At 50.9% G+C, this 20,167-nt stretch overlaps 9 protein-coding genes across 9 annotated transcripts; 5 read left to right on the top strand and 4 right to left on the bottom strand.

The window, feature by feature from the left end:
• Positions 1 to 780: 780 nt before the first annotated feature.
• Positions 781 to 3,226, top strand: MRS44_013765 (uncharacterized protein; the record flags this gene model as incomplete). The annotated part of the gene is made up of 3 exons (XM_065617211.1): positions 781 to 1,749; positions 1,797 to 2,441; positions 2,489 to 3,226. 3 exons carry the CDS (start codon positions 781 to 783, stop codon positions 3,224 to 3,226), a joined length of 2,352 nt encoding a protein of 783 aa, XP_065473283.1.
• An 807-nt stretch (positions 3,227 to 4,033) lies between these two features.
• Positions 4,034 to 5,164, top strand: MRS44_013764 (uncharacterized protein; the record flags this gene model as incomplete). Its single annotated transcript, XM_046275748.2, has 1 exon — positions 4,034 to 5,164. The coding sequence occupies one exon, from the start codon at positions 4,034 to 4,036 to the stop codon at positions 5,162 to 5,164; it is 1,131 nt and encodes a 376-aa protein (XP_046135005.2).
• A 548-nt stretch (positions 5,165 to 5,712) lies between these two features.
• On the bottom strand, positions 5,713 to 6,171 carry MRS44_013763 (uncharacterized protein; the record flags this gene model as incomplete). The annotated part of the gene is made up of 1 exon (XM_065617210.1): positions 5,713 to 6,171. One exon carries the CDS (start codon positions 6,169 to 6,171, stop codon positions 5,713 to 5,715), a length of 459 nt encoding a protein of 152 aa, XP_065473282.1.
• Positions 6,172 to 6,845: 674 nt separating this feature from the next.
• On the bottom strand, positions 6,846 to 9,178 carry MRS44_013762 (uncharacterized protein; the record flags this gene model as incomplete). Its single annotated transcript, XM_065617209.1, has 4 exons — positions 6,846 to 7,100; positions 7,258 to 7,381; positions 7,426 to 9,094; positions 9,145 to 9,178. The coding sequence occupies 4 exons, from the start codon at positions 9,176 to 9,178 to the stop codon at positions 6,846 to 6,848; spliced, it is 2,082 nt and encodes a 693-aa protein (XP_065473281.1).
• A 512-nt stretch (positions 9,179 to 9,690) lies between these two features.
• Positions 9,691 to 10,388, top strand: MRS44_013761 (uncharacterized protein; the record flags this gene model as incomplete). Its single annotated transcript, XM_046283278.2, has 3 exons — positions 9,691 to 9,818; positions 9,866 to 10,238; positions 10,293 to 10,388. 3 exons carry the CDS (start codon positions 9,691 to 9,693, stop codon positions 10,386 to 10,388), a joined length of 597 nt encoding a protein of 198 aa, XP_046123348.1.
• An 867-nt stretch (positions 10,389 to 11,255) lies between these two features.
• On the bottom strand, positions 11,256 to 13,351 carry MRS44_013760 (uncharacterized protein; the record flags this gene model as incomplete). Its single annotated transcript, XM_065617208.1, has 3 exons — positions 11,256 to 12,101; positions 12,150 to 12,401; positions 12,452 to 13,351. 3 exons carry the CDS (start codon positions 13,349 to 13,351, stop codon positions 11,256 to 11,258), a joined length of 1,998 nt encoding a protein of 665 aa, XP_065473280.1.
• Positions 13,352 to 14,490: 1,139 nt separating this feature from the next.
• Positions 14,491 to 16,239, bottom strand: MRS44_013759 (uncharacterized protein; the record flags this gene model as incomplete). Its single annotated transcript, XM_046278072.2, has 1 exon — positions 14,491 to 16,239. One exon carries the CDS (start codon positions 16,237 to 16,239, stop codon positions 14,491 to 14,493), a length of 1,749 nt encoding a protein of 582 aa, XP_046123350.2.
• A 517-nt stretch (positions 16,240 to 16,756) lies between these two features.
• On the top strand, positions 16,757 to 18,172 carry MRS44_013758 (uncharacterized protein; the record flags this gene model as incomplete). Its single annotated transcript, XM_046272466.2, has 3 exons — positions 16,757 to 17,878; positions 17,934 to 18,039; positions 18,096 to 18,172. 3 exons carry the CDS (start codon positions 16,757 to 16,759, stop codon positions 18,170 to 18,172), a joined length of 1,305 nt encoding a protein of 434 aa, XP_046123351.2.
• Positions 18,173 to 18,926: 754 nt separating this feature from the next.
• Positions 18,927 to 19,607, top strand: MRS44_013757 (uncharacterized protein; the record flags this gene model as incomplete). The annotated part of the gene is made up of 1 exon (XM_046274420.2): positions 18,927 to 19,607. One exon carries the CDS (start codon positions 18,927 to 18,929, stop codon positions 19,605 to 19,607), a length of 681 nt encoding a protein of 226 aa, XP_046123352.2.
• Between the last annotated feature and the right edge of the window lie 560 nt (positions 19,608 to 20,167).

Here is a 20,167-nt window from a genome sequence, read left to right as displayed (position 1 = left end):
CTGCACTGCCTTTTTCCTTTAATCTTTTCCAACATGCTATTCTGTTGGCGCTAGCCACCGAGTTGCATGCAGTCCATGTGGTCGGCCCGAGCCATACCTTGCTCTGTGGACTGCCGTCGGCTGTAAGCGAGCGGATGCCCGTCAACGATGCTTGTTGATTCCGATGGAAGGAATTTAGAAGTCCAAGGGTTACCTCTGGTAGTCGCCCGATATAGCCAAGTTCTCGTCTAGTTTCTTTGATGGCCCGGGGGCGCATCACTTGACAACGTGCCATACTTGGGCATTGTAGAGGGAGCTCTACCCACTCTACCCGGTAGGGTAGAGGAGGTATCTCCTCTACTCTACCCAGGTAGAGTAGAGTAGAAGTGGGTAGAGCTACCCACTCTACCCACTCCTGATTGGTCAATTAGATCTTATCATTTGATAAGATTGTAAGATTGTGGATGCTGAAGTCCTTGAGGAGTCGTCTAGTTTTATCCCCTTCCCTGCCTCTTGTCACGAGGGTCATACGATTGATCAAACCGGCTGCCCGGAGGTCCGGACTTCCAGTCAGAGGTTGGTATCAACTGTGTCTCCCAAAAAGCAAGTTCTGTAACACAGAGGCCCTGGAGGTCATTGAACTCATATATAAAAGACCGACCCTGTTACAGTCCTTAGATAGAAATCAAGAGCTTCCTATGACTTCCTTTGCACCCTGCTAGTGAATGTGACACCTCTTACTACTGGCATCCACACGAAGATATTGTTTTATACCAATCTTTATTATATACATCTCTAACCATGTCTTTCTCACAGGATTCATTATCCTTTACCGTCCCTACAACGCCCTCCACGCCGAACCTCCCCTTGCCGGCGCCCAGTGTTGCTTCCAGTGCTCCTCCGAGTATTGCCTCGATTCCCACCCAGAAACTTTCAATCTGGACCTTCTTTCGATATGCCAGAGGTTCGGAGCCCGAATTCAGGCCAAAAGAGAGATCTGATCGAAGGGGGAAGTCCTCAAATAAACGCCTACATTACTGCATCGCCTGTTGGGATAATAAGAAGAAGAGTTGGAGTACAATATACACATCAGGAGCCCGGGATCATCTTCGTCTCAATCACCCATCTCTGTGGAAGAGATGGCTGGATATGGAAGACCGGCAAACCTCTTCCAAGCCTAAATTAGTGCCTGGCCAGCAGGTCATGAATTCTTTTTTGTTTCAAAAGGATGAGGCTTCGAGAGAACTGGTCCTCCGAGAGGCTTATGATCGGCCGCGACATCTCCAGGCGTTGCTAGCACTCTGTGCCAGAAGGAGGCTTCCTCTCAATGCTATTGAGTGGCCAGAACTCCATGATCTCCTCCTCTCTGCTAATCCAGAGATCTCGGATCTTGCACAGTTTAGCAGAAGAACATTCACTCGTGCCCTGGTTCTCAACTACGAGAGATATCGTCAAATACTCCAGAACAATATCCAGGAAGCTATTGGGGATATCCATATATCAACAGATATGTGGACATCTCCAGCTCGAAAGGCATACCTCTGCATCTGTGTTAGGTGGATCTCCCAGGATTACCAGTTCAAACACGGGATGCTAGCACTCCCACAGGTGCTCTTTAGCCACTCTGGAGAGATCCAGGCAGCTATCATCCTCCGCACCCTTAAATCATTCGGGATAACAACTAAACTCGGCTATCACACTGGAGATAACGCCACTTCAAATGATACTCTACTCATAGAGCTCTCTCGGTCTCTAAAACTTGAATTTGGGGTTTGTATACACTAGCTTTTAGATGGGTATTCACTTATATCGAACAGATTGATTATGATCCAACTACGCACCGCATCCGCTGCCTTGATCATATTCTTAACCTTGCCCTTCAAGCCTTTCTCCTTGCCACCTCAAAAGAAGCACTCAAAGCTGCTCTTGCGGCTATTGAAGAGACGGAAGACACCGACCCTTACGAGCTATTCTCCGCCTATCTTGATGTACCGGTTGTTGAGGATAATCCGGCCTCAATAAGAGCTCATGAACAAGCCCAGAGAAGAGGGGGTAAAGTTAAAGCGAAGCATAAAGGTTTCGAAGGCTGGGGTGCTACTACTGCGCTCCAGAAGCTTCATAACCTAGCTGTATGGCTTCGAAACAGCTCTATCCATCATGACCGATGGATAGAGGCTGTCGGCATTACATTAGGGATTGATAACGACACTCGATGGTCCTCATGGTATCATCTCATCAAGCGTACGACACGCAAGGAGCGAGAGATTAAGGACTTCATTGATAAACACCCTGAATGCGATAACTTTCGACTCAATGGTGTTGAGTGGGATACACTTAAGCGTACGGAGAGGTTTCTCTCTGTATTTGCTAGTGGTACGCTATGGATTGAAGGCAGTGAGGCTTCATTATCCCAGAGCCTTACCCTGATGGATGCTATCCTCACCTTCTTTGAGGATCAGAAGGTTTATCCTATTTCATCAAAACAATGCTTAAAGCTGATGTTTTATAGGCGCTATATAAATCAGGCCCAGAGAAGGACCTCCGCATGGTTCATTCTATTGAGATGGGCTGGTTTATCCTTGATAAATACTATGCCCTCGTTGAGTCAACGCCAGTATACGCCGCCGCGATGCTTCTCGATCCCTCGAAGCGGAAGCATTATCTTTTTCAGAACTGGCCTGAAGAGTGGCATCAGAAGACTATTGATGCTGCTTATTCGATCTGGCAGAAGGAATACGCGCATCTCCCTCATGAATCACTCCCTGCTGCTGCTGCTGATATCGATACGTCTCATCCATCCTCGAAGAAGAGGGTAGAGAATGAATTAGACCGGCTGAAACGTCGTCTAAGAGTTCAACCTACTTCGCAAGAGGATGAAGATACGTTTATGGCGTTTATTGAAGATAAAACTATCGATCTTGATGCTCTAAAGATAACTCCTCTTCAGTGGTGGTTAGTTCCAGAGCAGCGCCGGCGCTATCCTCGTCTCCACCGTATGGCCATCAATATCCTCTCAATCGCACCCTCATCCGCTGAACCAGAACAACAATTCTCGGGCGCACGCCGTACACAGAGCTGGGATAGGCTTAGGTTATCGCCAGAGAACCTGCAGAGGTTAGAGTGCATGGGCAACTGGTTTGCGAGGAAGCTCATCTCTTCGGAGGAGCTGCTAGCGATGATGGTAGAGGTTGTGGAGATGGATGATGAGATGAATATTGATTTCGAGGAGGAGGATTGGGATGTATAATATAAAGTGGCATATTTCGAAGAATTGAGCATATATACAGCATCTACCTTCCCTACCTACCTTATGGTCTACCCACCAATCTACCCACTACCGGCACTCTACCCACTACTCTACCCACTCTACCCGGGTAGGGTAGAGGAGACCACTCCTCTACCTGGGTAGGGTAGAGAAGTGGGTAGAGCTCCCTCTACTCTACAATGCCCAAGTATGCAACGTGCCATTGGCAGCGGGCGCACTCTCCACACTTCATCAAACACGCCGATCATCCGGAGAAGATCATGTTTCGAGTTGAATAAACGTATGGCATGTCGGGAAACGCTAAACGAACTGTGCAGGCGGACAGTTCGCGAGGGTGCACAAGCTGATCCGATGCCTTTCACACAATCTCCCCATTCACCAAAGCCGGCTCAGCTCAAAAGAAGATCATGTTTCAAGTTGAATGCCGCAGAGTATGCCCAGAAGGGTTAAACAATGTCTGTAGGGCAGTGCTGACCGCATGTATTGTGGACCGCAGCAAACTCTGAGCAGGGAACAGGTGATTCTTGCATGAATGTGAATATGCAGGTACTGGGTGGATTTGGGCCTAGGGCGTTTCAGATAGGACATAGCCAAGGCCAAATATCCAGGGTTCAACCTGTCTCATCACTCGGGTCACTGCATGCGCATACTTAACAAGGCCGACAATGCAGACACTGCCTTGACCTTCTTCCGCTTTTCCTGCGTGATTACAGCCCAGATAAACCCTACATCGCCTCCGAAGGCCCAGTCGCTGTCTCCACCCCCAACTGGTCTATCCGAAACACCACCATGGATGACCTCGGCAACATCCGCGACCACATCGCCAGGATGGAGCTGGCAAACGCCAACCGGCGCCGTGCGGAGAGGAAGATAGCCGCATATCCGCCCCAGCCAGGCTTGGCATCTCAAGATGACCGTGACCTTCCAGCACTGCCGCCTCGCCTGCCCAGGCCCGAGTACTCCACCAACGCCAATGTCATCAGCCAGACCGACCCGCGGGAGTTGGGGTTTTACGTTGCATGCGCCCAAGGCTGGCTGCCCCAGGTCGAATCCTATCTTCAAGATTGCAACCCGACCCAGGCAGTGTGCCAGTACGGTCTTGAGAAGGCTTCCTTCGGGAATCAACCCGCCGTCGCTCGGTGCCTACTGAAGCATGGGACCATCCTGCACGACAATGTCTTTTTACGGTCTTGGACCGAGCCGGCGAAGTATCGGGGCGGCCAGGGAAAGGTGGTGACCCTCTTTGACAAAGGCAGAGAAGTCTCGATACCACTGCTTGAGGTATTTCTCGACTTTGGCTGGCATCCCAATCGGCTGTGGACTGGATTCTCCTACAGGGACAACACTCGCAGGGTCAGTCCAATCATTGAGAGCCTCGAAAACAGACCTCTCCTCACATTCCTGCTATCTCACGGCGCAGATCCCATGATCAGCCACCACAACGTCGGCATAGGGGATTCGAAGCCCTTGAGCCGCCGCGCCTCCAGCAGAGTCCTCGGCCATGCCATCCTGACAGGGGACCCCACACTGGTAGCCCTGCTTGTGGCTCACGGTGCGGATCCCGCGTATGCAATGCCGTTACATGAGCTGGTCAAATGGAGGGGAGGGGCCGGCGCCACAGCCTTTTCCGTGCGCCGCCCCATGGCTGAGTTCATTCTCTCATCGGGGATGGCGGGCGTCAACGACATCAAGAATGTTCCCTTTCTGGACATTACTCGACCCTCGAGGATGGAGGATCTTACACCTTTTGCGTTTGCGTGCGCAGGGCAGGATTGGGAGTATGCAGAATGGCTGTTAGAGCACGGAGCTGATCCCAACTTGTTGAATGGCAGAGCCTTCGAGCCCATGTACTTCTCGATACCGCACGATGGGCCGAGTGATCCCCAGGTTGTGAAGGACTTGGTAGACAGGGTCAGCTGAGAGATTCCAGGTAGTAACGAAGAGAGACGAACACTGAAGCATAATCGAAATTCTGAACCCCTAAATTACCCAAAAAATGATTCACCTTGAAACTTTTAGAACGTGGGACACTGACTCTTCGAACAGCTAGCTAGCCATGCGTTCATCAGTGAAATCATACAAGTCCACCCTTCTTGATGATTGACTGATTGGGTCGCTAGTACTGATACATTATAACTCATTTATAGCAGCTAAGCTTAACCATATGCTTACAATGAAGCGGCCCTGGCTGGAATATGGATTCAGGACCTATTCAAGCCCAGCCCGGTCAGGCCTAGAGGTATAAGAACCCTCTCTAGCTGTCTGATCACAGGGGCAAACATCGACTTCTTCATAGACAATATTAATACTTCCTTCTTTCCCTCCTGGCCTACAGTTCAAGCCGACCCCTGGTGAGACCTCGCTGATGTTGGAATAATTGGGAGCTTCCCCCTCACTTCAGGGTCACATCACAAAGTCCTAGATTGAAAGTTGAAAGTCCTAGATGGAATCGCATGGGATATAAACCCCTAGGGAGCTCTCACCATGACAATAATAATAATAACCTTGATTTTATCAATCACACCCAGCATCACTGCGCAATTCAACAACAGTAGATTCTGCAGACACGGCTGTACCAACATAGACTCTTCCGTTGGTTGTGGACGCAATCCATTTCCGGCCACAATGATGTTGCTTGTAATATGGTTCAGAGCTGGTGGGGGTGGCGTCTCAGCTCGATCTGATCGGCTAGCGGCGTTTGCGAGGACACCGAGGCAGCTTGTCGACTCTGTGTGACGTTGCAGCGAGGATGGAGGCCGCAAAGCTTCTATCGGTTGGGGGACATAGACTTGAAATCGGATATCTCCATGCACCGAGGAGCTCCGAAGCCGTCGTCGAGCGCGTTTAGCAATGACATCTTGCCTTGCTTTCTCCTCTGGTGTATCGTACTTTCGAGGTCGCCCACGCTTCTTGGGTGCTTCGGGCATAGTGGTCAAGATGCAGTATTACAATGATTGACCTGGACCGTCTGGAAGTTCCTGCAGCTTGATGAGATGAGCTTGCCCCTGAGTTGACCGCGAAATCTTGATTAGGCTAGTGCGTGACCGCGAAAATCAAATGAAGTTAGTGTGTGACCGCTAAATTCTGGTTGGCTAGAGGTTTTGAGCACTAAGTTCAAAATAGGCTAGCGTAATGACCGCGAAACTCGAAAGGGCAATTTCGACTGACCCGATGGCTTCGTACACAAGGCACATCACGGGGTGTAGAATATGTGACTTGGACGCGAAGAGTGCTTCGTATGTGCTTAACGCGTCTATCAAGTCGCGTCTCCTTACGTAAGTCTTAAGACGAGCTGTAATTGGCTCCCAGAAATTCAACTCTACCCCTGTCGTTTAAATCAACTCTACCCCCTGTAAAGTGGGGCAGAAAAAACATTTCTACTACAATTGAAATTGTCATTGACTACTAGGCTGTCTATGGCAGATCCGGATGGAATGGTAGTCCCAGTATGTTTTATATTGCCTGGGGCGGTCGGTTTTGCCTCCCACGCCTTTACCAAGGAATTACGTTGAAGCCGGAAGGTGGGTGCCTGATGGCGGCCTTGGTTAGTTGATGAAAGGTCATGGATCATTTCTTCATTGAGAGCGAGGAGCGGGAGGAATCAGGACCCAAACAAATCGTAGTCACTAGACATGACCGAAAAGATCTCCTTATTGCAGCTGCACTCCTTTGCACGAATGATCCCCGGCTTCCGTTCGTCAGGGTGTCCTGGGTTCGAGGCTTGAGTACGCTTAGCCTTACACTTATAGTCCCCGGTATCGCGAAGGAGAAAGCTGCGGAAATATGTGGCATTAAGTCGGGACTTGGGAGTAATTTTGCAGAGTTGCTCATTAAGATGATCATGGCATTGGCTCTTCTACAACAGAGTGTAAAGCAGGGCACAAAAACGAATTCTACTATAGTTCTAATAGCCACTGTCTAGTAGGGACGTATTGAGATAGCCGAATGTTTGTGAAGACGCGAGGTATTTAGACCCAGAAGGTTGTAAATATCTATCATGCGTTGGTACTTACCACAGCACTCATTCGCAACAACATCCATGTCCACTCGCCCACACTCATGTCCAAACGACCACCTTCAACAGCAACACTTATACCCGGCTCCAATTTCTGTGAATGGAGACTTTGCGTCTTTCGCCTAGCCATTCCTGCACCATGCCCTTAAAGTCACTTGGACCATACCGGTAAAATATCTCCGACCAGACTCCAGTTCGACCGTACTTCCTATACCTTGGGAGTCCCAAGTCATTGCCAAGCAGGTCCATGTACGACAAGCAGTCAAAAGCCAAATCAGGACATCTAGTACCGGCTCCGCCAGCTTCATGTGGGTGCCTGATCGCGGAGTACTCGTTATGGAGGATGGCTTCGTACCTAACCTTATTATGATTCAAAGTATCCGCAGTCAAGTGAGGCAATTCATCCACGAAAAAGGCAGTAACCCACAAAGCCTGCAGCTGTGCAATCATGGTGGCGTTAAGTGCGAGGTGAGAGCCAATAAAGGCAATGTTGCGCTGCCTCAAAAGTTTTTCGTCTGAAGGCACGAGGAAACGGTAGAGTTGGTAGCCGGAAGAGGTCTTGCTGGGAGATGTGGGTGCTTTGGTGACGGGCATCGCCGTCCCGGGCGGAAGATGTCGGTTTGGAGGGCCTCGAACAGCAGGCAATCGTCTGAAGATCTCTGCGCGAGCCATCTCTGTCATTTTCCGATCTTCGATACTGTTGCTCCGCTGCAGGCCCAATTCTGGCTTTATCTCTTTTGGCAAGAAACGGACAGGAGGCTCTGTGGCCCAGCCAGTGCAACATACGAATGCGTCCACATTCAAATTCTCGCCGTTTGAAAGGTGCACTGTGCCACCCGACAGTGAAGAGACGTTGGCAATATGCACCGTGATCTTGCCCTCGCGGACTAGATCAAACCACGGAGAGGCATAGTTGTGAATGCTCAGTGAGTTGCCCATCCAGAACGGGCTCACCCAGGGCCTCAGCCTCCGTGTTTCGGGGTGGTCATCGTAACGGTGAGCTCTTTGCGCAAAACCTTGAAGCGTGTTCCAGAATTTCGATACCACCACTCGACCAAGACGGGTCCCATGGAGGGCGCTACGGACCCAGCCTACTGTCCCACTCGACTCGCTCCAAATGCAAGGGTCAAACCAGGTGAAGAACCGGGTGGCTGCCAGACGCTGGACCGAGACCTTGAAGGGGGAGAACAACACAGGCCAAACCCAACTCGGGCCGCCACCATTGGGTCGCATGACCATGTGCACATGGGCCCCTGTCTTTGCGGCGAAAAAGCAGGTATCCCATGCGGACTTGTTGCCACCCAGGACGACGACCTTGCGGGCTTTCTCGACCTCGTCAGCGCGATCCCTCAGCTCTTTGGCGTGAAACAAGGGTCTGTTGAAATCTTTCTCTCCTGCAAATTTAGGCATGAAAGGCTCAGAGGTGAGTCCAGTTGCCACCACAAGCTTCTTGGCAACGACGGTTCTTGGTTCGGTCTCTAACTCCGTAGAGACGATCCGCAGGGACCAAGAGCCATCTTCCAAGAGCTCTGCCGTCTCCACCTTTTGCCTCAGTTGGATGCGCGACGTGAGGTAGAAGTGATCCGCGAATTGTGTGAGGTACTCGTGCACAGCCTGACCGGGAATGTGTTGTCCTTCTTTGACGTCGAACCGGCCGGGGGTCATGGGGAAGTCCGAAAACTCATACGTGCCGAGGAGGTTGTTTGTTTTCAAGCCCGGGTAAAGCCTTTCCTTTGCCCAAGTACCCCCAATAGAAGCTGCCCCGTCGAAGATGGCCATGCTTGCATCTGGGCAGACTTCCAGGTATGTCTTTGCCATGGCAAGGCCATGCCAGCCTAGGAAAATTAGCTAGGAAGTGCCAAGGTCTTCCAGAAGAGGACCTTACCTGCGCCAATAATTGCAATGTCTAGTCGCTCCATGGTTTTGTAGACCTTTTCGGGATGATGCTTGTTGAATGAGCTATCCGGATATTGAGCGAAGCAGGACTGTCTTTATAGCCTCTATGTGATATTCAGTGACAAGGAAGCCATTTGTGAGGCCTGAACTGTATATCACGACATGCCACTTCAACTGTGCCTGAACCCGAAGGGAGCGTAATATTGGCCACATGCAACCCAGCGAAGGACGGAATTGGCCATGTTTCCGTGCCGTATCGAAACATTACATTGTGGATGAGAGAGTGGTGCTGATGATGGAGAATCCCAGGGCTCCTGTTGGTTGAAATTCCGTTCGGAACTAATTCCGTGACTTCCGGACTGACGAACAGCCACATACAGGACCTGGCCTTTGATATCACTTGTTCAACTCAAAAGATCCTCTCTGTCGTCGATAAATAACTTCCAGTACCAACTGATTTCAGCATCAAAGTTGAGCTTCCAAAACACCTATTCAGATTGCACCACTCTTGACGCCGTTGATATCCATTGCAACCATGAGCAACGTCAAAAATCTCCCCGCCACGTTCAATGATGAGCGAGAAGAAGTCGACCTGAGCAAATATCCCACGGCAAAGGCCTTGGTGGAAAGAGCCTCTGAGTTCTTTGCCGAAGTTAAGAACTTGTGCGTCAACAATCTCACATGCAGTTACCGCAGACTAATAATTCCAGGACCCCAGGGCAAGACCTCGAAAAGTACTTGAATGAGAACTACGGACCGGGAAACCCTTACTATGAGGACTTCTGCAAGTACGTCCGCCAAGGAATCAAGAACAACGAGGGTTGGTGCGCAACAATCGAGATAGACGGCGCTCGATACCGTCGTTCGAGAGTTAGCCTCCCCAAGCCTGCTACACATCACTTCAGCATCACCACTGTGTTCATGGACAGTCAAGAGGTGTACAAGGGAGAGTATCACTCACATCCTTACGGAGAGATCAACTGTGTCATCCAGATCGATGAGGGAGCTGAGCTCAAGGGGATGAAGGGATGGCAAGGCGCTGGCTGGACAAGCCCTGGTGCAGGCACACACCACTATCCCGAGGTGAGCCGATAAACCTGCCAATTGGAAAGACTTTCGCTGAAATGGCTGATCTAGGTGCGGAAGGGCGCGGTAGTTGCGCTTTACTTCTTGCCGGCTGGGAGGATTAGTTTCGCTGCTACCGAAGACATGCCCCAGCCAATCATGGTTTAGGATGATATGTAACTAACAGTTGCGTTGTCATCTTTCATTGGGACCAGTGGCAGCCAAACACCCGTGTTAGTAGTGTTGGTATCAGAGCGATGACAAAAAGTGTGTATTCAGCATAGCAGGTGTTTTGACAGCAAAATAAGGCATCTGCACGATCTCTCTATCGTAATGATTTTCTCAGGAAATTGTGCTAGGTCTATACTTTTCATATCCAACATAGTAGGCTTCTCCATAAAACCTCTACCTAGACAGGGAGCACAGACTTATAATTAGAGAGGTAGAGGCAAAATCGCTATATCATAGCTGAGGCAGCTAAAGTCTAGAAAGTGTGACAAAGAGCTGTACCACATACGAAGGTGATGGTGGTGATCTGGTAACTATCATGGCGGCCACGTGAGTAACCCATTCCAGGTCGACAAAAGGGGCTAATTCCAAGCAATGGGTCGGGAACCGGTAGCCGACCAAACGGGCCGCAATGACAGGACAAGGCGTGATCGGTCCATGGAAGGATAAGGACACCAATCACGATCATATACAGGCAATCGATATTCCAAGACAGGGCGTAGATTAACCCATCCGAAGCGGTGATATTCTGCGGCGGAGCACGTAAAGTGGGTGGCGACCATCAGCTTGCCAGAGTGCAGATGACAGGGCCTGGGCTAATTGTGTTCCGTATTCCGTATTCCGAAGGTGTACGGTTATTCCGTAGTGGTCCACCCAGTTGAGCGCCGGATTGGGGATCCCTGTGTCGCTGTTCGTCTGGCACCATCAGTGTTCCGACGGGCTTCACATTGAATCGATTTCGTCATTAACAACGGCACAATATTTTAAACGAAGTCGATTAAACGCATTTTAAATGCAAATTCATAGTCAATTTTGAACACTCCCTTGGCCCCAGTCTCCTTCCATGGCCTCAAATATGGATTTCATGCTCTCCATCAGCTGCGCGGCATCGACCGGTTCTTCGAATGGCTGAAGCGGCATAAAAGCGTCTTCGGTGAATTGGAGAAATCCCAGATCAGGCTCAAGAATGTTTTGGGTCTGCTCCAGCACCACGGGGCCTTCGCTATCTTTACCCGCATGCGCAGTCTGGTCCGCGCCCTTAGAGGCCAACCTGTCGCCGAGGGGCCTCAGACCACTGATGAACCTCCACAGCCTCTGAGAAACATATGAGTTCGAGCTCAGGCTCTCGACCAGATCCAGCGCGGCGTGGAACTCGGCTTGAACGGTGCGTGCAAATCTATCCGGGGCCTGCGAAATGGCGAGGAAGATGACGCCCAGCGAGAGGACCAGGAAGTAGTTGAAGCACATCTGCTGGGTAGAGTAGATGTCTGTCGAGCGATGAAGGTTATCTAGCTTCCAAATTACGTCTTTCGCTAGCTGGACAACGCCGTCCGCAACCTGGGAGTGCTCCTGGATAAGCAGCGGTGAATGCAGCACCGACTGATGAAGCAGAATCTTGAGCTGGCACCGCCTGAGGTACAGGAGAATCCGCAGCCGCTTCGTGCCACGCGAGAACTGGTCGTCATTTTTGCCCAGCTGCAATTCTGCTGGCAGTTCGTCCCACCATTTGGTAATGCGAAAGTCGAGATAAGATGCTTCATCCCGCCCTTTGGTCTTGGATCGATCTATCGGAGAGCTGTACGATGCGTACCATACGGCCGACATAATGTAGCTAAACGCAACCATTGCTTTGAGATACGGGACTTGATCATCCTAGGTAAAACGGTTAGTCGAATTCAGTCAGAATCAATCTCGACTTACCGGCTCTGGGTAGTTCTTGTCAATATCTGAGTCCTGAATCACGAATGGTAAACCATTCCCAAAGCTCCATCGCCGATCCAAGGCGTGGATGCACCAAAAGAGACGAACTGCCATCTTACGATCGTGGTCGCTTCTAGGCACCTGTCGAATGAATAGAGATTGATTCAGTCCTATCTCCAAGCACCAGCGCGCAACGAAACCTGTAAGCCGCCAAGCGAGCCGGTCGTTATCCGCCAGGAACTGCCACATTGCCTATGTTTGCCTGTTAGCTAGGTGTTATCGCGGATCCCCTTTCGACGTACCAGGAGAAAGAAAATGACGATGGTTGGAATAGTAACATCCTCCCAGAATTTATCTCTGGTGGAGGATTTGACATCGTCAAAAAGTGCCTTGGCCAGGCTGCCGGGACCACCTGTCTCCGTAATCAAAGCGGTAGCGAACACCAGCTTGACTATTTGCAAGTCGTCCTTTCCGATTATGGCGGTGTCTTTTAACGAGATTCGTGCACATCCATGGCGAAGAAGAATGTCGATAGAGTCGTACAGCGTTTTGACGTTGTCTCGAATCGTGGCCATGTCGAGAAATGGATGTGAAATGTTGATCTCCTCTTCGTAGACATTGCAAAGCCGCATAGCCTCCATGCGGTCGATTAACCAAATTGGGTCAACAAAAGGTTCGTCTGGGCGCGCAAACTGGGGCGCTGGTGACGCCAGGCGACTAGAATTCGCACCTGTAAAGGCGGCGCCGCTGATGCCGTTGTGAGCGGGAGGGTAGACACCACGAGCAAGCAGATTTGTCTGGGCAAGACCAATATTGAACTTGTAGTGGGCAGTTGCTGGTGTGTAGATGCTTGCGGTTCCGGCCTCGGAACCTCGGTTGCAATTTGTCGAGTAGGGGCTTGATAAGGGAGAATCGCTTGGCAAGCCCATGTTGAGAGCATTAGGTGGTCCAAACGGCATATGTTGCTCCATCGGGACCTGTCGTGGAGCGGAAGAATTGGCACGGGGTGACGACAGGGGAGGCATCGAGTTGTCGTCTGTGGGCTCTGGGATGCCGAGAATGGCATTCTGAACACCCTGGGAATTAAGATCAGAAGCAGAATCAGCTGCTGAAAGACCTGTCGGAAGGGGTAGTTGGGCTGGTGACGGCCGGATCTGGTTTTCAATATCGGACAGCCTCTTGAGAATCTTCCTGGTCTCCATGGGACCGCTGCGAATGTGAGTGATGATGCCGTAGCCCAGAAGGAGAGAGTCTCACAAAGTTGTTCCTCGGCGACGCGGTACTTGGGGGGAAAGGTGCCTTAGAGATGTGAGTGTCTGAGAACCTGTAGCAGCCGGACGAAGACGTACATTCTCTGCCAGCTTTTGCGCATTGGCTACAAGGATGTGCGCTGTTGCATTTTGTCTTGCGCTTCTTGCATTCGTAGCTACAAAAATACTGTTATTAATACCCACTGAAAGTCGCATCAAGGTAGTTGGAAGTTACCAAGCTAGATTGGTGTACTGGCCGCGTTTTCGTCTTGGTCCTGACTGGGACCCCCCAGTCCCCGGGTCACTTTGGTCCATGCTAGATGATTTGTCTGCCTTTTGCGGAGATACGTCGTCTGGTTCCTGAGGAATCGTGTTGCAATTCAAGACATTTGACGCGAGTCTTGGTGCAGATCCCGGGTAGAGCGGGGTTCAGCATGGGGAGGGAGAAATACCGGAACGGCAAAGGTTAGCGACTGCTAATTTATAAATGCTTGGACTCCTACTCGTCAAGCCCCAAGCTTGCTTAGTTGACTCGCTTGGGGCTTGACCCACATGTGCCAACGGGTACCCCGTATTTGCGTGGCCCACGATCTGCATTTTGACACTTCGTCACTTTCTAGCTGCGACTGGCTGATTGCGTCTTTGTCGTCGCCACAACTAAGCCGAAAAAAACAAAAAAAGAACCACTGGCAACGCTGCTGGGAGACAAGATTGACATTGATACTGCTGCGGAATATGATGTCGCGCAAAAAGTAATAGCATAGATTTCGGCCGCGCACAGGTTTGCCGCGATTTTGTCGGGAAAGACCAACAACCCTTGGCCACCTTGGGATGGGGTAAGGGACGGTGCTCTCCACCCGACTTGCCCATGCCATCCATAGTAGAGGCTCATAAGGCCGTTGGATTCAGCGCTTGCAGTCGTGCCCTCAACAGAGCTGGTGCTCGTGAGCTGACAACATGCCTCGATCTAGAATCATAGCAGACGATCGCCATCGGGACTCAACGAGTGGAAACTGGTAAAATACCAAACCCCCCTCCCTTTTTTTTTTTTTCATTTCTTAAATGCTTGTCTCTTTTCTATCGAATAGTCCTTACGAGGCTGAAGCAGAGTAGCTCTCTAACAATCGCTTCAAGATGACCGGCGCATCCATACGGTCCATCAATACCTCAACCATTCGAAGTCCCGAACCGTACTTGAACTCATCCTTGGAAATAATCTCGGTAAGCTCCCCCCAGTTTGCCGCCCTGGCCGTCATTGTCTTGTAAGAGCCGTCGGTCGGTGCCCCAAAGCAGCTCGGAGCTTCTAGATACCTCCACGGGGCGATGTCGTTGTAAGCCTCATCCTTTCCGTGCACCAGCCTCTCGATAGTGTAGCCATCATTGTTGATGAGGAAGATGATTATGTCAAGTCTCTTGTGAATGATAGTGCTAAGCTCCTGCGCTGTCATCTGGAAGCTTCCGTCGCCCTCAAACAAGATGGTCCGCCCTCTGCGAGACCTGTCATCGGCTGCTAGATCTCGCTGGGCAAGTGCGACTCCCTGCGAAGCTCCAAGCATGTAGCCGATGGACAGCCACACGCCAGAGTTGATCAAGGTGGTTTGCTGGGGCAAGACAAAGTCACGGCCACCAGTACTTGGTGTGCCGGTCTCGGTCATGACGACGTCTCCTGGCTCAAAGAACTCAGAGATTCGTTTCCAGAAGGTGTCTTGGAGCAGGAGCTCCGTCTTTTGCACCGGAGGCAGGCTTTTCAGTTGCACACGCAAATCAGGCAGCTGGGGGTATTCGGCATATTGATTCAAAGCGCCCTTGTCAAGCCGATCAAGGATGCGCCGGATGAGTCCTTTCGGGTGCAATTTCCATGTCCTGGGCTCACCGCCAGCATAGCCGACTTGGACAGAGTCCTCATCGAATCTTACTGTCTTGGACTGCTCTGGGATGGTCTTAAAGTAGTACGTGTTGACATTGTTTTCGAATGGTCCAAGGTAGAGGATCAAGTCGCACTCCTTGACCCAGGCAACATATACATGGTCACCAACGGTGCCGTAAACCCCGTGGAAATTATGCACCGTTTCATCAACAACTCCCTTGCCGAACGGGGTTGTGGAAGTAGGAAAGCCGGTGGCTTTGACCAGTTCGTTAGTCTCTGCCGCCATGTTGAACCGAGAAGCGCCAGCGTCAACTAGGATAAATGGCTGCTTTGCCTGGTAGATCTTGTCGAGAATCGCTTCAGCAGCGGCATGTTCCGCCTGACTATCGTTGGGCTCCAGGGAGAAGTTCAATGGCACCAGCAGAGGGGTCGATGACACTTTGATGTCAACCATGTCCGCTGGGAGCTGAATGTATACAGGACGTTGATGTCTGACGCAGGCGATGAGAGCGCGGTCGATCTGTTCCGGCGCTGTTTCTGGATCCATCAAGTTCTCCTGAAGCAAGGTGATTTTCGAGCACATGTCGGCAAACATGGAAAAGTCGTCCTGCTTTCCGTTGCAAAGCGAGTGATGCAGCTTCGCTCCCCGTCGTTGCAGGCCTCGTGCTGGGGTACCCACGATGTGGACCAGGGGGCTTCGCTCGGCATAAGCGCCGGCGATGGCGTTGATGGCCGAAAGCTCGCCCACCCCAAAGGTTGTGACCAGTGCGCCGATGCCTTTGATCCTGCCATAGCCATCGGCAGCGTAGCCGGCGTTGAGTTCATTGCAGTTGCCGATCCAGGCGAGGCCTGCTGGCTCGATGTAGTCGAGGGCGGTCAGGTTGTAGTCTCCGGGGACCCCATGAACAGCTCGAGCGCCAGCCTCGTGCAGGCGCTTGAAAAGGTACTCGCCGAGGTCGATTTCGTTAACCATCGCGATCGTGGGTCTAGGTAGCTTCAGGAATGAGAATTGAGGTTTGTAGATGGCTGTCACAAGTATGTCGGCTTTGGGCACAACAATTTATACCTGAGGCTCTCCAGAGTCTCACTCGGGGAGGGACTTTGTGTGAGGAGAGCTTTTGGTGTAATCGTACCATGTGGATGACTCCCTGCTTCTCCACTGCCGAGACTTGTGGCACCAAATCTTGCTTCGGAACCGGAAATAATTCCAGGACCCACATCCTGCTGGGATAGCTTCATGCCCATTCTCCACCACAGGGCGTGGATGACTATTTTACGCCGAACCGACTTCGGCTCCGTAAGAGGGCGGAACAATTCCTGACTCAACCGGATGTAGCCGTTATCCCGAAGTATTCAAGGCCTGTTGTCTGTAATAGTAAGAAAGCGCCCACATGCCGCTTTATCCATAGCAACTTGTCTTACTACATCTGCCGGCCAGACCGCCCAGATCACGGTAGCCACTGGCAGAACCTGACGATAGGACCGCCAACATGCCCAGCCAGATATCATCGACACCCGCCGCTTCAGAGAACGGCTCTCTCACAGAAGCGCTAGACTTAGTCGCGTACAACACATCACTCAGTGATGAGCCATTCGAGGTGAACAAAGCGTTCCATCTTGACTCCGACCCTCGCAAGGTCAACCTCAGCATCGGCGTCTTTCGCTCAGAACAAGGAGCGCCTTGGCCGTTGCCTGTTGTACAAAAAGCAGAGCATATCGTCCATCAAGAACGCGATCCCTCTCGCCACGAGTATGTCGACATCGTTGGCGATGAGGAATTTCTGTCGGCCGCGAGAGATCTTGCATTCGGTTTCAATGAAACCACGAACCAACAGGATGTCTCTCGTGTGATCTCTGTGCAAGCAATTTCTGGAACCGGTGCCAATCATTTAGGCGCTACACTCATAGCGAGACGGTTCAAGCCAGTCAACGTCTGGCTACCGGATCCGACTTGGAGTAACCATTACACGATTTGGGACTTTGCGGGCATTCGTTGCCGGCCATACCCTTACTATAACAACGCTGCGCAGTTGCTGGATCTACAAGGCATGCTTGATTTGCTCTCAACTCAAGCACAGAAAGGCGATGCCATTGTGCTCCACGCCTGCGCGCACAACCCAACAGGATCCGATCCTACTCAGGACGAGTGGAAGAAAATTGCCCAGGCTTGCCAGCGCCTCGGACTTATCGTCCTGTTCGACTCGGCCTATCAAGGCTTTGCAACGGGGGATGTCGACGCTGATGCTTGGGCAGTGCGATACTTTTTCCACCAGAAGCTTGATATATGTGTGGCTCAGTCTTTCTCAAAGAACTTTGGACTCTACGGTCAGCGAGTCGGCGTTTGCCATGTCGCACTAGCTGATCCTTCCACTGAGGGCACTGCTACCGTGCTCTCTCGGAGCTTACTCACTTTATCCGTGCGGAGTACTCGATGGCTCCTAGATGGGGGGAGTGCTATTGTCAAACGAGTCCTTCGAGATCCGGAGCTGCGTCGGCAGTGGAACCAGGATCTGGCCTCGATGAGCGGCCGTATCCGTTCGATGCGAGAGGCATTGCACCGCAAGCTGGTGGACTTGCAGACCCCTGGTTCTTGGGGTCACCTCTTATCTCAGGTATGCCCTGATTTCTTGTCAATATTTGATCGACGAATATCTTACTGTTTCTCAGGTCGGAATGTTTTCCTATACTGGCCTGGACCCCGGTCAAGTTTCCATCATGCGTCAAAAACACCATGTCTACATGCTTCAGTCTGGCAGAATATCACTATCTGGTTGTGAGTATCTTAAGATATTGTACGGGGAGATGTTCACGTAACTGACGAGATACTAGTGCGATCCGAAAATGTGTCTTATGTTGCAACAACTATTGACGATGTCGTGCGGAACACCCGCCGGATATCTCAATAAACATGGAAACATTGAGTGTAGGCGCAAATGGAGGCTTATTTTCAGAACAATCATGATGTAAACTTATTTTTTTTTGGGGGGGGGGGAACACCTAGATTGAATCCCGCTTACTCTCATTCTCTGAAAACTCGGCATAAGATCCAGATCGGCGGCGGGAGGTAGGCTTAATGATCTGTAATTAGTGAATGGACCCGAACTGGGTTTGCACAACTTCTTAGGCCAGCAACTGGCGCAGTCACGTTCCCCCCCCCCCAGTATCACTTGCAACAAAACAGGTCTCAACCTGACAGAGACTGACTGTTATTGCGCTTACGTCACAACCCGTCACAGGGTTTTGTCACGATTGGCTCAGGGAATGCGTACGGCGACCGTCTAGTTTGCCAAGGGTATCCAAGACTGGACCATTTGCTGGTGCTGGGATTGTACGCTGCTACTGTGCTGGCTGCGTTCCTCCTTCCATACCTCGTGCGGGACGAGAAACGGAATTGAAGCCGGATGGCTGTGTAGGACCATTGTAGTTAGTCCGTGCCGGAACATAGAAGTCTTTTCCGGCGTTGAAATTCCGTGAATACAGGTGATCATTTGTGCAAGAATGCATGTAGAGTCCCACTTGTGTTATACCCGTGTTCTCTAAGATACTTGTCTTCAAATATAAGGTGGGAGTCGCATCCTTTGACGAGGTACTTTTCATTGCGACAATTCTCTTTCATAGGAATATCTGCGCCCAATTTTGTCCTTACCACCTGCTTACAAAATGGCCCAAAACATTGTGTATAATGAAACACAACTCCGGTGCTACTTTGATCGAATTGGCCTTCCGAGCTCTGATCGTCACCTCACGGTCGTCGGTCTCTCACCGGAGAGGCAGCTCGAGATCCTCACAGTCCTCCAGAAGCACCAGCTTATACAAGTACCTTTCGAGAACCTCACCCTCCATTACTCTTGGCATCGCGTCATTGATCTGGACCCGGAACATCTCTTCAATAAGATCGTATGTGATGCTAGGAGAGGAGGTTATTGCATGGAGAACAATACGTTTTTCCACGTGGTGTTACGTTCACTTGGCTACACCGTATACATGGTCGGTGCTAGGCCTCATGATAGAGCATCGTCTCGCTATGGGGGCCTTACCCACTGCCTAAACGTTGTCATTATCGACGGCGTGCGTTACGCCATTGACGTGTGTTTCGGGTCCCGAGTGCCTATTCTCCATTTGAAATTGCAAGACGGAGATGTCCAGCGTCACTCAGAGCCTGGACAGATGCGGGTACGATATGACAGTATTCCACAGGCGTTGTGCCAGGATCAAAAGTTGTGGATATATGAACATCGGAAAGACGCTCAGGCTGCGTGGATTCCACAGTACTGCTTCGCGGACTTCGAATTCCTACTTGATGATATCAATTGCATCAACTGGGCTCCTGCGAAAAAGTAGTTCAAGCTTTTTCACTCAAAGGGTTGTAGCCGTGAAGTTCACGGCGGAGAATGAGGTGTATCATAGCGAGCACATCACGGAAAGCAACAACGAAAAGGCAGAAGTTGGAACGGAAACGAACATCGGATATATTGATGGGGCTCTTATTGTAGATGGCCATTTGTTTAAATGGCGGAAAAGGGGGGCTGTAGTATGGGAACAGCAATTAACCTGCGAGGCAGAACGAGTAGATGTCCTGTATAAATACTTTGGCATCTCTTTAGCTGTACAAGATATAAAGGCAATTGAAGGGAGTGTGGCAGAAATTACTACGTTAGCTAAGCTACAGCTACAATAGACTCCTTATCATTCTAATAACTGGTGGTTACACGTCAGGGTAATATCTGGGCCTGTGCGGCGCAGAGCTCGCCAGACTAAACCCGGCCAGAGTCACCTTACCTACCCGTCTCTCTGTCCACATCTGGCAGCCTGCAAATTAAGTTGGCCGTTACGGCGAGCCTTGAGAAGCCTTGAGAAGCCTCTCGAGGAAACATAGAGTCTGCCGGTTACTCCAATGCCAG

The sequence above is a fragment of the Fusarium solani genome (assembly GCF_023522795.1).
Source record: "Fusarium solani strain SB1 chromosome Unknown bctg00000009, whole genome shotgun sequence".
Taxonomy (NCBI): domain Eukaryota; kingdom Fungi; phylum Ascomycota; class Sordariomycetes; order Hypocreales; family Nectriaceae; genus Fusarium; species Fusarium solani.
This window is presented reverse-complemented; position numbering and strand designations above follow the sequence as displayed.